Source organism: Nannobrachium achirus, assembly GCF_963921795.1.
Source record: "Nannobrachium achirus genome assembly, chromosome: 16".
Classification (NCBI taxonomy): Eukaryota; Metazoa; Chordata; class Actinopteri; order Myctophiformes; family Myctophidae; genus Nannobrachium; species Nannobrachium achirus.
Window position 1 is genome coordinate 37,395,495 of NC_137823.1, and position 15,533 is coordinate 37,411,027.

Here is a 15,533-nt window from a genome sequence, read left to right on the forward strand (position 1 = left end):
ACAAAAACTGTTTACATTATGTCTTTAATCACCTGGTAGACAATTACAAGATATGATCAATTAAACTTACTATAATATCAAAAACCAACAGTCGTTAAGTCGTCAATGATGTTTATAGAACACGTCGTAGTGAATTCAAGTGAGACCTGATCTTTGAATATATGGAAGGATCGACTCCAGTTTGAAAATGCCTTGTTAATTAACATCATGCAGGATTTGAAATTTTTTCTGCAGGTTTGAAACTAGGATAGGCTTGTGTTGTGTTGTGTCGTGTCAGTGTGTAAAACCTTGCATGATAATAACAAGCTGTTAATGGCTGCAGCCTACTGGAATTCAATTAATGTGCTCTATAAACATCATTGATTAATTAATGCTTTTCGTTTTTCATATGATACGTTTAATTTATCATATAGAAAATGTAGGCTAATAGTGTCTCTTAACAGACGGATATATCAGATAACCCATGGTCTTTGATGATGCGACCAGTGACAACGAACCAGTCCTTAGACCTTTGTTTTATTAAAGGGCCACTCTGTAGATTTTTTACCTAAAGTTATCTGTTGTGAAGAGGATGAGGACATTTGAGAAAAATGTATTGGAAGGTTTTCCCAATGCATGAAGTGGCTCTGGAGAAACATTTTCAGCCTGCATAAGTGTGTCGTCGAGACTAGGGTAGACAGGTCTTGTGTAGGTTTTCCTGCAACTTGCAGAACTTGCTCTCTACACAGAACACTTTGGGAAGCGTTAGGCACATTTACATATTATCTTGACAAATTGGTGAAGCTACCTTTTACTTAACTAAACCCCTTTCCTCTCACTTATACTGTAAAATGTAATTTCAGGACAAGCCAACCGATGACCCAGAGAATGCAGCCAGAGATGATACTCCATCACAGGACCTGTCAGGCAGCACTGCCAGTCAAACCACAGTTTGCACCACTGCCACACCCCCATGCCCCCTGCCGGCACCCCCTGAAGGTCAGTTAGTTACTGCCAGGAAGCCACAGATCATAGACCCGGGGAAGCAGGAAGAAAGGTTGCTTGGCAAGGAGAACTCACCTGAAAACATCCCACTCAAGTGCAGTACTGCTGCACCCTTGACCACACATGCTGAACCCTCCTCATCGTCACATGAGGAACTGACACAAAAGAAGACTGAGGCTTCATCAAAGATAGATGTAGATGACCGCCCATGTGAAGAGCAAATAGCTGAAGCCAAGCCAAGCATCGCCCAGTCTGAACTGCCGTCGTCATCTGTTCCCGAATTATCAGATCAAGCAACAGAAACAACTGGCTCTGTGACAAAGCTGCATTCCACTGACAACCTAAAGAAGACACAAAACATATCGAACCACCCAGATGAAGAACACAGGAATGTCACACAGTCATCCAGTGAACTGAGTGGTGAGAATGACGGCAAAACTGACAGAAATGTTCCCCCCCAAAACACCAAGGTGATTTAAAATTTAAAGCAACAAAAATAACACATTCTTATGCTTACATTTCAAATACAGATCAATCAGAACATGCTCAAAAAGCTTAGCCTTTGTTTACACTAGTAAGAATTGATTTGTTCACAGGCTAAACATCCTAAATCAAAGGGAGGTGGTGACACACAGCTGGAGAAACCAGGTCAAGAACAGGCTGTGGGAGGTGGAGATGTCTCAGTGTTACCTCAAACATCTGTATCTTCCCCTGGCAATGAGAGCAACTTGGATAGTAGCCATCTGGTGCCAGCAAGTGCTATAGAAAAACACCAACAGCCACTACAAGTGTAAGTATAGATTTTAGCCTTAAGTAACCTACTGTCATCCAGAGAGTCCGTATGGGTCCTGTTCGAAACTTAGAACGGCATCTGACCTGTAATACAACACCAGCACTAACTCTGTCCAGACCCACTGGCCATCACCCAAAAGCAATTTATCAATCATTAAAAAGCTGATAGGGGGGCAATTCCCTACCTTGTTCTAAGAGAGGGCATAAACGACTATTCGCAGTGCTTTAGGTGTAACAAAAAAAAAAAAAAGCTGTGTGCGTGCTAGCTAGAGTGTACTCTTGAAATGTACTGTGGAAATTGTAGTCATTGTAGTTCTACAGTATCATTTAGATACACTGCATGGTCTTGGTTTTATAGTATTAGTTTTTCTGAGGGATGATGATGGTGGCGAAGGAGGGAGGTGTGTCTGGGGCGTGAATGGGTGAGGGGACGAGGCAGAAGTCCTGAAGGGTAGAAGGAGCCCTGAAAGCGCACAGGCACTGAAAGCGTCTGTATTTAATTGCCTATTTTCATGTAATACAAATGCTTAAAATGATTGTAAACCCTACATAATTTAAACTAGAACTGCACTCTGTCGACCCTAAGTATTTGGCATGGGATGGGATCTAGAGAGTTAGGCGTCCATCTTGGCAATCGTCTGCGGACACGCTATAACTCTGTGACCCCCACCTGGAACCTGAAATTTGAAAAAATAGGTTAGTACTCTGGGAGAGAACGGTGCGAAGTACAATGCACGAGTGACAGGCAAGACTGGCAGGTATACATATGGGAATGGGAATAGAGTGGTTTGTTGCCATCAGCGGATTTCTGGGGGAAAAAACTCAAAAAACAACGTTCTGTTCCCATTGTAAAGCATTGGCAGCATCCGCCAACATAGGTTACGTAGAATTAAAGTTTAGTGTGACCGTGCTCTAAACAAGTGTTTTACATTGATTATGCACACCCATGTCCTTCTATATTTGTTCATCTCTCTACTTATCTTGAACAGTTCACCTGGCACACATCAAGGCATTGGCAGTGCTTGTGTAGCTGTGACCTTCCATGCTGTCGTATCCAAAGATTTCCGTTTGGATACATCAAAGGACAAGATTTTCCTGCGGTCTGGAGTTTTGTTTGGAGACTGGGCCAAAAATGGTTTGGAAATGTCAGCCTCAAAGTAGGTATCAGTGTTTCAGATAAATCCAATGTAGCTGTTTCTGTTCTAATTTACAATAGAAATTACATTCATGTTTTTCTCATTCTCAGGTTGTATGAATAAAAGAACAAACTAACAGTCCTGTTGATCATTTGTCTGCATTGTTCATCTCTATCTTATTTTGAACAGAAACTTGGGAGAGGGGAATTTCCTCATTGGTGGCCGGCTTAAGATTGCTAAAGAGCTCCTCAAGAGATTTCCTCATGGGATACCTTACAAATATATTCTTTACAAATGTCATGGAGATAAATATGATGGGAAATACGAGGTCATCTACCAGAAAGACTCCAATCAAATTACCAACAGATGCTTGTCCATCAACAAGGAGTGTCTGACACATGAAGGTATATTATTGGAATGAATCCTGATCCCATACTGTTTTACTGTATGAAATGTGTTTGTGACCTACTCTAGCAAAATCTGTCTGCTAAAGATATATTTTGAATACTGTGTATTGCTTTTCTTAATTGGCCAATAGCATTTGTGTTGACCAAATATATATATATATTCAGGGAGATAGGTGAAATTTCATTTTGTTAACATTTGATTAAAACATTCTATTTTTATTATTGGAATAATGTGCTTGGACACCTTGTTGTAGACAGACAAATAGATGAGTTAATAGAACATGAAACTGTACCTTTTCCTATGCAAACTTCTAATAGACTTCAATCAATCAATCAATCAATCAAGATGCTATGAAACACACTATAAAACACCATAAACTATTCTATTAATTGTATCAAATATTGGAATTTGAAGGGGAATGGCACCAATATGATGATACAATCCATTTGGAATTGAAGACCGGCTTCTGGACCTGGGGTGGTGGTGCTGAAGCCAGTGTAATGAAGGGGAGAGAACAAGCTGGAACTGTGATGCTGGAAACCATATTTGATCTTCTTAGAGAATGGAATAAACCAAATGTGGAGAATTTCTTCCTTCAGCTGCAACAGTTCTTTTACACATACAGCTGTCCCCGGGTTCATGATGGCGTTGAAGGTTTACGCTCATGGGGTTTACAATATGGTGAAAAAGAGGTAAATCTGACAAAAGATTAAGAAAGATTTAACTAGATTAGGTCTATTATGTAGGCTAACTAATGTCCAAGTCATGCACTAAGCTTGAGTACAGTGTTTCTTTAATCAATCAATGAGAGCGGCTACATTATCAGAACATTGTTAATGGAATTGGAAATAACTGACTGTTGTTTATTTATTTCTGTTTTACAGGTGAAAGTGCTACTGAGAAATGTTCTTGAGAACTGTGTCATTCCACACAAGAGTGGAAAACACAATGTCCTCTTCCAACATGATCTGAAGGCAGGAATAATTGCTCTGCTTGTTTACAACAGATATTACAACAAATATCTGACCGAATGCAGCACAGAGCAATTGTCTAATCTGTGCAAGTTGCTTTGCCTGCCTAACAAACCTCCAGAAGATTTTCACACCTACTGGAATGATCTCACAATTGCATTAGGAGACCAAAAAGGGTAATTAATCCATGGTCTTCTTCAGCCATGTATTTAACACTAATTGATCACACATCTGATCTGGACAACGAGCTCTCTGAACCCTTGCCTAAATTTGGAGTCATAGGTCATTGATGACTTGGTCATTGATGAAGTCCCAATGCTGTTGTTTTTTTTAATTTGTGCTGCTGCCTGATTTGGCCAAGTCTCCCTTGAAAAAGACATTCTTAAATGCAATCTCTCCTGGTTCTCTCCTGTTAGAAAAATATATTTATTTGAGCTTTTCTGTGAAGTTTTGTGGTTTTTGAAATATTCATTGTTTATGGCGTGAATATGTAGAATATATATGAAATATCAATCACCAATTCTTCCTATATGTTTAGCAATGTTGCGGATGAGGTACATGGGCTGTGCAACTTGGCAAGAGAAAGGGGCATTGAGACATGGATCCTGCTCATACCCCTGACCCACCTACTGAGGGGACAAACCAAGCCATTTGAACCAGTTCCATTAGCCGCCACAAACCAGCAATTTGTCTCCTTGTCCGAACCTAAAGGGAGCAGCAGAACAAAAGTCTACAGAGATTATGACGCTAGGTACTGTATAAAAGCATTCTGGAGGGGGAAATGTATGAGGGTCTATGTAGAATTTAAATATTGATACAATCTCACTTGCTATCGAGACACACTCTCTCTGCAACTCCCTGCAAGATGCAACTACTTGCAACCATTATCCCCAATAGAGTTGGGTTTAAAACAGTTTTGTTGCAAGGAGTTGCCACTAGTTGTATTGGCCATGTGTCATAGAAAAATATTACAGGCTTCACATCACATCCAGCTTAATACACATTACTGACACAATACGTTTTATCTGGTTAATTGTGGGGTTGAATTGAAACATTTTATATAAACTGCATATTCACTAACTAAACTCCCCCCTTTCTTCTTATGTGACTAGGAACATGATCAAACTCATGAAAGACAACACACATTTGGCTAAGCTTGATGGCCTACTTGTGCATTCCTGGATGTCCCTCTTCAGTGTGGATGATCTTATTAGCTTTCTATCTTGCATACATGTGGATCTCTTTACCATCCTCCAGCGCCTACTATGCTGTTTCAAATCTGGAATTACATTCTACAATTATGTGGTAAGTGTTCTTGTATTGCTTTGCAATGCTAAATGTAGAATTCTTTAAATGTGTTAAAGTGATGTCCTGGCAAAGCATAAGGTCAGCATGACCATACGGTATGCCTACATACATTTTCAAAACGTTCTCTTATTAAGATCTTGCTTGTTTTTAGGCACTGCAAGACTTGGCTGTGAAACTAATCCAAAGAGAAGAAAAACAGAAACACAGGCAAATGCATTGAATTTGATAACTTTTGGGCGAATGTGTTTTGTCCGTTTTATTTTGTTTTATTTGGTATCTTTATGCAAACACTTACCGGCATCTTTTCTCCCTTAGTTATGAGGATGAATATGGAGAGCTTTGCTTGAAAGCTGCAGTGAATGTTCTTCGTGTGATCAGCGGCAACACCACAGGCCCAGAGCACTATGATGTTCCACTTGAGTACCTCAAGCTCGTCTGTCAGATTGCTGGGAATTACAACTGCACAGATTCAAAGGTGTCTTACAACTAATTGTTGACCTAAATTGATACTTTTAACATTTAAGACAATTATTTATTCACCAAATTCTGCTTGCCAGCCATAAGTCCATGATTGCATGAAACTTAGACAAATATGAAAATGTATATTAAAAGTTTTAATTAAATCTAGGTAAAGGATAGGGTCCTACAAGAGACAGTAGGGGAGACACTGGAAACGATGAGGACATGGCGAAGCAAGACTTTCAGTGGCAAGCTGCTAAACGCTTGGGGTGATAAACAGTTTGCGTTACCAAAAGAAATTGAGGTAGGCTATGTTTTCCTTTTTTTAAATATATTTTTTACTTTTTTTATTTGCACAATACAACAAAACAAAATAAAAGCAGATTGTGCAGGTGAGAATGAAAATCCCTGTCAGATTTATCTCACCTAATGAAATTATCAAGAAATAAAATACTATACTTGAAAAGTAAAAATCTAAAACATAATAGTAAAATAAGAATACATAAAGCAGTAGCTCTGCTTTGGCCAAAGATGGATACTGTGGATACTAATGAAAACCTTTTTGCTTTTAAGGTATGGAATGACTTAATCTCCATTTCCTTCAATCATGAGGAACTCACCTCATCTTGGAGAGCCGCCTTCTTGACAGACTTTGAAAGGAAATTAAAAAAGGTATGACTGGCTTTATGTTTGCCTTTACATGGTCTGATTTGTACAGTACAGTTTCGATTAACACTGCAATTCATTATGCATTTTAAGTTTAGGTTTATAATTGTATACACTACATTCAATAGTATGTAGTTGTTGATCACACATTGTGCTATGTTTTCTTGCACTTCTAACCTGGGCTTTTTAATTTTGTTGTACATCAGTGTAATGTAGAGTTCTCAGCGGGCCTGAAAATTATGGCCCGGCCCTAACTGGGCATTAAGTGGCTCGGCCCTATTTTTTCTTCAGAACTCTAGTGTAATGACAATACATTCTGATACTGATTCCGATAACAAAGTCATGCTATTCTTTTTGTACTAGGAAAGAAAAGAGGATCAGATTGGAATGTACTGTGGCAAGGTGGAAGACATCAGCAGGAAATGGCCTTCATTGAGCAGCTCAATTGAGCAGTGTGCCTTAAAAGCAGTTTCTGCTATTTGTCAGGTATGTTTTGACCAACTTGATCGACTGTTATTACACATGATGGGTTATTATACTTCATGTCTTACTCCATGCTTCATTATGCTGTATCAGGAGGACAAATCTGGAAAAGCGGTTGCTTCTCTGTTGAAGAAACATGATTTAACAAAGTTTGGGAAGCTGTTGTCTGTGATCGTGTTGAAGTCATGGCCCACCAATGCTGATGGAGGAGACGTTGAAGGGGAGGAGCTTGTGATGAAGCACCTTCTCAACTGGCCCATGGCCAGAACCATCTTCAAAATGAAAGGTGGATAATATCTTCATGTAGGCTACATCAGATAATACATGGTCCTCAAGAGAGTACAACCTACTGTAACTACTATAATTCTGGCAGATGGAGGCAGCACTGATATAGTGATATAATCTTGTTAGCATTAAACTAGATTACATTATTTGAGTTAATTGTTGAGCTAAAAAAATAGATTTGTTGATTTACCAACAAGCTTAAACAATGCAATGTTTGCAAGGTATTGAGGACGGACAAATTGTGAAAACAGTAAAATAAAGAAGACACACACACACACACACACACACACACACACACACACACACACACACACACACACATATATACCAGTATATATATATATATACCAGTATATATATATATATATACCGGTATATATATATATATATACCGTAAATCACCAATTAGTAGCCCGGGCGTTTATTTCGCAAAATGGGGTCGGACCCCGGTCGCTTAAAAGGGACCAGGCGGCTATTGGTAACAGGCTTTTATTTATTTTGGCACTGGCCAGCACTGGGCCATTATTTGGTAAATTTTTCTTTCTCAAACTATATAATAGTAATAATAATCTAAATGTTATAATAAATGTTATAATAATAATTATTATTATTATAATTGTTATGAACACCCAGAAAATAGCACATTGCGATCTATTAGACCAAACCTCATTTAAAAAATATCAAGAGTGTATGAAAGCCTTTTAAAAATATATACCGGTATATACTATATTTATACTAAGGGAATCTTTCTCCAAAATAATCTATTACCGCATGCCAGCAAAGACGCATCTAGGTCAAGTTCAAAGAGTCAACGACCCAATTAGCGCAGAAGTCCTAGCAGCTGGTGCTGGACTGGACTCGCTGACATGACCACTGAACAGCTCCATCCTCACATTAAACCATTATGGTATTGCATTATGATTAAGCTTTCTGCATTCCCCTTGCACCTCAAAATAATGGATTACTTCTTCAAAATGCGGACTGGATAACAAGAGGCAGCAACAGTAGGTAATGAGTCATTCTGATCCAGCTGGTCTTTATATTGGCCAGTCTTTCTCCATCACAACGTTTAAAGTAGCCTATACTCACGCAAACTTTGCATTGTAGCAACGTTTTAGACAGTAATGAATGATGGTCAGTACGCAGAGAGCAGCAGACTCCTTTTCTTTTTTTCCTCTCTCTTTTTTTGGTGTCCTTTACAATCTGTTCCCCGACGCACAGTGCGTCCTGCGCGTCATGGGAGCGCAGCACTGGGCTGGGCACCATATATAGCCTACATTTGGCTTAGAAGTGTCTGTCCACAGGGCTGTGAGCTTGTAGATTTGCTGTTTTCGGCGCACTCCACCGTGACCGTCATGCAACATATGACCCGTAGCAACGCACAGCGAGTGCGGTGCGTTGCAACGTGGTGTCACAGCACTGCTGTGAGCTTGTAGATTTGCTGTTTTCAGCGCACCACTGCCATGCAACATAAATGACCAGTTAAGTTAAATAAATAGCAAATAATACCAAACAACCAAACAAATAATAGCCCGGGCTCTTACATAAAACATAATAAGGATAATATTAATTGCAAATAACGGCCCAGGCGCTTATACGAACCTTGCGCTTATTTGAAACAGGCGTTTATTGCGCAAAATGGGGTCAGACCCCGGGCGGATATATGGGACCCGGCGGCAGTTTGCCACCGGGCCATTAATTGGTGATTTACGGTATATATATATATATATATATATATAGAGAGAGAGAGAGAGAGAGAGAGAGCCAGGTATTATTTAATGTTTTTACACTGTGGTTCCTTTTCCCCAGGCGCAAGTGAAAATTTGATGGACAAGTTGACAAATGATGCAGTGGTAAAACTGACAATGGCAAGTTCAGCATTCAAAGCTGTGACAGAGAAGTTAATTAATGGGAACATCCAAATGAAAACACTGAAGCAACTCCTCCAGAAGCAAGATGAATTCACTGAGCTCCTGAAAATAGGTGATGTATTCTATCTATCTATATTCCGTCTCTCGGTCTCTCTCTTGTCTGTCTCTCTCTCACTGTGCGTGGTATGGTCTGAAGTTAAACACTTTAGTTACCCATAAATACCTAAAGCCATGTTGGCTTGCTGCTCATTGGAGTGATGCATCAATGGGGCCTCATATTTGTGAGAGCAAGCCTCCTAATGCATGTATGCCCTATTGATGCACAAGGTGGTGGCCAAGTGGTTAAGACGGCGTGTCCCAGGTTAGTTTGGATCTTCCTATAAAGGGCATTTAACACGATTGCCTAACAACAACAATTTCCATGAACAATGTATTTCACTTAGTGCTTCATCAGGGTCTTTAGCGCTACAGCAAGACAGGTTTTTTTAATAGGCCTACAAGCTATAACGCATATACATACAGTAGACATCATGTATCCTAATAGTCACAATATATTTATTGAAGATATTTTGTTTATTTCTGTCTCAGATGACCTGTGTGATGACATCCGCTGTAAGGTTGACAGAGCAATGAGGGAGCTTCTGAAACAGAGGAGAGAAGAAGCTAAAGCTGTCTATACCGATAAGGAGTTGGTGAAGGACCTTCTACAGATCTGCCAGGACCTTCCAAAACATGTAAAAGGTAAAAGTGCCCTGAATATTAAACTTAACTCTGTTTAATGAAATGTAATGCTTAAATCCAACCCCATACCTAAACTTAACTATCTGAAACATAATGCCTAAATGTAACCTTATACTTAAATTTAACAACTAATATAATGCATAAATCTAACCTATTTAAACTTAATATCTGAAATGTGTTGCCTAACTAACCTCACACATAAACTTAAAATTCTGAATCGTAATGTCTAAATCTTACTTTATACCTAAACTAAACTATGTGTAAACTAATATCCAAACCTACAGTACTACTATACCTAAATGTTACCATCAGTAAACCAAATGCCTAATAGAGATTTTGATCCTGTGCTCCGCGTAGCCAGACAAATATGCCATTGCAAAGAAAAAAATGCCCTTGGCAGATTAGGTCTGGCCTAGCCTTGCGTAGCCACTAGCCAGGCTTACTCATCTGCGAAGAGAAAAGCCTGGTTACGACGTGAGGCTGCGAGCATAGAACGGTGCTACTTCCGCCGGGAGAATTTCCCTGGATGTTATTGTTTTTTTACACTGTGGTGTATTCCCCATTGGTGAAAAAAACTGTTCTACTTCTCCCGACCCTTCGGTTGCGCTCGTAGTAAACAATATCCAAACAAAAACATGGATTCTGACAAATGACACCTGTTAAGAGCTAAAATCTAGAGTCTTTTCACCGCCGTTGAAGAGCCGTTACACCTAAATGTTCTAGAGTCCGTCTTGCACTGGCAGGGCTGCCACGCTGTGGGCAGACAGACAGACAGACAGACAGACAGGTAGACTGACAGAATTTGGCACAGAGCAGAGGAGAGCGCACCAGAACCAGACACGGAAAGTTTATGCTCGCTGGAGGATCTGCGTGCCTCCCACGGTCCACCAGAACAATTTTGCTGTATAGCCTATATATTTTACAAACCATGTCTTCCAAACTTCACGGAGGTCAGAAATTAGGTTACTGTATATGGTGAAATGGCTCTTCAGCGGTGGTGAAAAGACTCTCCTCCACGGCGAAAGTGTACGGGCGAAAGGACCAAATGTGTTTTAGACTAATACGTTTTAGGCGAATTTGCCTGACACTTTAGGTTTGAATCTTTTTGTAACCGCCTCTTTAAAAAAAAGAAACACTAAACCAGGGCCTGAGAAAACCAACAAAGTGATAAATGCAAGGCTAAACCATCTGTAACATAACGCCTGAACATTGTGAAGTGGAATTTTCTCAAAGGCAGGCCTATTGATTATTTGCTTATTCACCAGCGTCATCCCACTGTTGACCAGAGAATTAACAGCCTGGTAGGGGAAACACAGGCAGTCCATCTGACAGCTTGTCTATGAACAATGAATACATTTTAGTGATGAATATGACATGAGGTCTCTCAATCTTTACTTGTTTGTCATTCCTGTCATTCAGATTTTATAATTGGAGTTTATTAATAATGTTGTGTTAATCTATAGTTGACTTCATGGATCTAAATGAAAAGACTCAACACAACATTGAGCTGATGGCCCTGGATGACTTCATGGAAGTTTACAGACTTGACCAAGACAGCTCAGCTCTGACTGGTGTAGTCACATACTTCAACCTTAGTGAAAACACCCGTAAGATGACATCCGTACTTCATTCCATCAAGGAGAGCTTCATCTTTAAAATGTGCTGGAAGAACCAAGTGGACCATCTGTCAAAAGAACAAATGGACACAGAAGAAGCAGCAGAAATTGAAGGAAAATACATTTTGACTCTAGATCAGATCTACAATGAGATTTTCCTGAGCTGCTTCGATGAGTACACAAGTATTTATCAGCATGTGAAGAGTGGTACGTTGTCTTTGGAAGAAGTGGACATCATCTTTGAAGACTACAAGGGGCGCTATGCTGAGATGAAGAAAGATCTGGAGATCATGTGCAGCATCAACCAATCTGATGGCGGGAAATGGATCAGAAAGCGTATTGACCAGATTGAACAGTACCATGATCTACATCTTGCAGTGGAATCTGCCAAGATAATTATGGAAGTCAGAGAGACAATATGTCCTGAAGGAGACTTCAGTGATCTACAGACATTGCTGGAAATGGTGAGTGGATTTAAAGTGTCCAGGAAACGCTACTGTTAATGTCCAGTCTGGTCCAACATTTACCAAAGAAAGCTTAGGTTTGAATCCCACCTCCTGATCCCTATATTGTCTCCCAAGCCATCTCCATCATATAGTGTCTTCTAAAGACACGGAGGAGAGTAGATAGAAACTTGCCATTCTCCTTAGTTATTTGAGCAATATTGCTCATTTGGTCTTTCATGTGGATATATTTCACTCACATTAGAAAATGGATTGCTAGGATGTGACAAAAATATTGTCTGGATTGACTGGATCTGATCACCATAACAACGGCTGTTACAGGAACTCACTCTTTTTTTACAGCAACGGCATGTAATATAGCCACACCAACAAACTGTTTCTGTTAGCTCTCTGCTTAGCATCACATCAATTAATGCATGCTTTGAAGTCATGAAGCACCCGTTCTCATTTCTTGCATTTACTTTATGGTTACTTTATGTTTTACTTCATCAGGATGAAATTGACTTTAAGAAAAAGGGGTTGGATTGCATTGATGGACTCCTGGATATCAAAAAGATTCTTAAAGACATAAATGACAACCGAAAGAAGTGTCTTCAGGAACTCAGTCTGAGGAAAACCTTTGTCCTGTGGGTTAAAAACACACTTAACGGTAAATATATTTTCAATTAACACACATGTGCATCACTAACAGCTAAAGTACACAATTGAACAATATACTGTGTTTTATTTCAGGTATTAACGAACTGAAAGTGTTTGTTGACCTGGCATCCATCTTGGCTGGAGAGAATGACTTGGATGTGGACCGAGTATCTTGTTTCCACGACGCTGTCCTTGGCTACTCGTCCATACTCTATGGACTTGAAACAACTTCAGACTTCCAAGCCTTTAATAAGGCCATGGCAAAATTGTGGAAAGCACTTGAAAATGACATGGATATACCAAAGAAGCTGGTTAGATTAAACTCTTAAGTCATACACTTTATCATCTCTTAATTTTTCCACTCAACATTTGACACCAAATCTTCTGACCAAAATAAGCTGCTTAATAGCTATCTAGTTAACTACTTACTGGATGCAAGTTACATTTAAAGTTATCATCAGCTATTATTTGGTTTAGCTAGCAAGTGGCCTTGATCAGTTCAACTGACTTTCAGAGACCTTTCTGTTTGATGTACAATTTCAGAGAGATACAGCACGCCATTTGGAGTGGTTAAAGACCGTCAAGGAAAGCCATGGATCTGTTGAACTTTCTTCTCTGTCCTTGGCAACATCCATCAATGACAGAGGAATATACATCATCAAGGCACCAAACAAAAAAAAGGTATTTTAAGCAAGATTGTAGCCTACCATCAGAATACAGTATAGATTGTTAATCACAATTACCTTATTATCTTTTGGTCTTACAATCAATCACCAACATACGATCAACATTGCACAAACTTCGGAGAGCCCTTGATAGTCATGTTAACTATGCCATAACCTCCAATAGCTCGGTTTAGAGACTGCCCTGACACTACAAATCCCAGAAGGCCATGAAAACAACCTGATGCGCAACTATGACCTTGAAGACATCAGAGAGTTGCAGAACAAACTCATGCTTATGTCTGGGAGAGGTGAACAAAATCAGAGTGAAGTAGAGTACTTTGCTGAGGTACAGTAAATTATTCATGGAGTATTATTTTGATTTATGAATACTTTTTATCACAATTAATATATCTTTATATCTATTCTGTCCTCAGGTTTTTGACAGTGTCCAAAGACTTACCCGAGCATTTGTAGACCTTTATGCTGCAGGGAACCCACTTTTCAGAGGTTGGGAAGCTAGAATTCACTGCAACACTCAGCATGACCCTTGCATTGTCATGGACTTTAACATTGGTAACATCCAACAACAACTAACTGGCAAGTTAACTGAACAGCTCACAGCACTGTGCAGGAAGATGGAGGTGTTCTTAGATGACTGGCAGAAGTTCATGGATACACAGAGATCAGAGCAGTACTACCTCAACTATTTCACTGCAGAACAGATAGTCTACCTGTGCAGTGTTCTGGCTGAGGCAAAGGTGGATGCAGAAATAGAGGAAAAGGCTTTGATGATGCTATCTTTCATCAAACCAAATTGTTCAGCACCAGATGTTTGGCAAACATGGGAAAAGTGTCGCAATCAACCCGATCCTGACAATAGGCAGATGGAAGATATCCCATTCCAAACATTCTTTGATCGTCTGGAAGAAAACAAAAATGGTTATTCTGCTTGTGAGAGCCAGAGAGAAGATGTTTGTTTGGGAGAATTGCAGAAGGTGTGGAATGCATTCATGAATAACATGGGAATCATTTCCCAGGATAGTTTGGATGTAAGGAGTTTAGGACATCTGTTAAAAAAGCTTACTGATGCAGAAAACCAGGCTGATGATGGATGGGATGAGCCAATGCTCTCAGAGACTAGAGATAATTCAGTCAGAAGAAGGCTTCCCAAAGGCCTCTCATCAAACCAACCTAATCTCATCATCTGCCCACGTGATGAGATCCTGGCTTCAAGCATCTGCTTGTACATGACGAGTGAATATGAGCGCTTGCCAACCTATGATGAAGTTCTCTTGTGTACTCCAGCCACATCCTATGAGCAAGTAGAACTTTTCCTGAGAAGATGTCTCACACCAGGTTACCTGGGCCAGAAGATCTACACGATTCTCTTTGCAGACCAACTTAGCTATGATGTTAGCTATGCAATGGAAAAGGCTTTTCAGAAACTAAGTTCACAGTGGAGACATGACTACAGACTGGTGATCTACTGCAGTGCAGACAGAGAACATGCCTACATTCCCACAGCATTTAGTCAGTTCAAAACCGACTTTGTTCCATATGCACCTCTAGAAAATATCCAGAGCTACTTGTCCACACATTACACTGTTCCTCCAGATCAGTTCAGCGCTGCATCCGTGTTCAAAAGTGGACAGCGTGTTGGGATTGTTTCTTCCAGACGGGCAGGTGTTGGTAAGTCTTAGTTTTGTCCTTTTGCCCTAGTTTTGACAACATGAATGAATGAAAATGACTGCTAAGCAATCAAAGACATACCTTTCTGTTGTTTTGCAAGATACAAAGGACCATTTTGAGCTCATTATGAAGGTTTTCGTAGTTTTTAAGACAGTCTATATAAAACGATTGTTTAACAGTTCATATGATTCATATAGAAATGCTACTTTGATGCCTTGAAATGTGTTTACATAAGTTAAAGCTATACTGTGTAAGATGCCCAACTAGTGGTCATTAGCCCTATAGCAAACCGCGGTCGCGTCTGCGTCTTTCGGCCGTTTTTCGTACCTTCAGACCCCCGCGTCTGCCTCCACCTC

General features: G+C 39.8%; 1 protein-coding gene across 1 annotated transcript in view; it reads left to right on the plus strand.

Annotated features, from left to right (window-relative positions):
• Positions 1-3,183: 3,183 nt before the first annotated feature.
• Positions 3,184-15,533, plus strand: part of LOC308301000 (E3 ubiquitin-protein ligase rnf213-alpha-like) — a gene marked incomplete at its 3' end in the record, with an annotated part of 49,196 nt that continues 36,846 nt past the window's right edge. The window contains exons 1-10 of the mRNA XM_080744896.1: positions 3,184-3,316; positions 3,735-3,955; positions 7,301-7,493; positions 9,952-10,104; positions 11,568-12,184; positions 12,677-12,833; positions 12,917-13,134; positions 13,367-13,504; positions 13,673-13,834; positions 13,923-15,177. Of these exons, the coding sequence (XP_080601022.1) occupies positions 3,821-3,955; positions 7,301-7,493; positions 9,952-10,104; positions 11,568-12,184; positions 12,677-12,833; positions 12,917-13,134; positions 13,367-13,504; positions 13,673-13,834; positions 13,923-15,177 (3,028 nt within the window). The 5' untranslated portion in view covers positions 3,184-3,316; positions 3,735-3,820. The remainder of the gene's footprint in view (positions 3,317-3,734; positions 3,956-7,300; positions 7,494-9,951; positions 10,105-11,567; positions 12,185-12,676; positions 12,834-12,916; positions 13,135-13,366; positions 13,505-13,672; positions 13,835-13,922; positions 15,178-15,533) is intronic.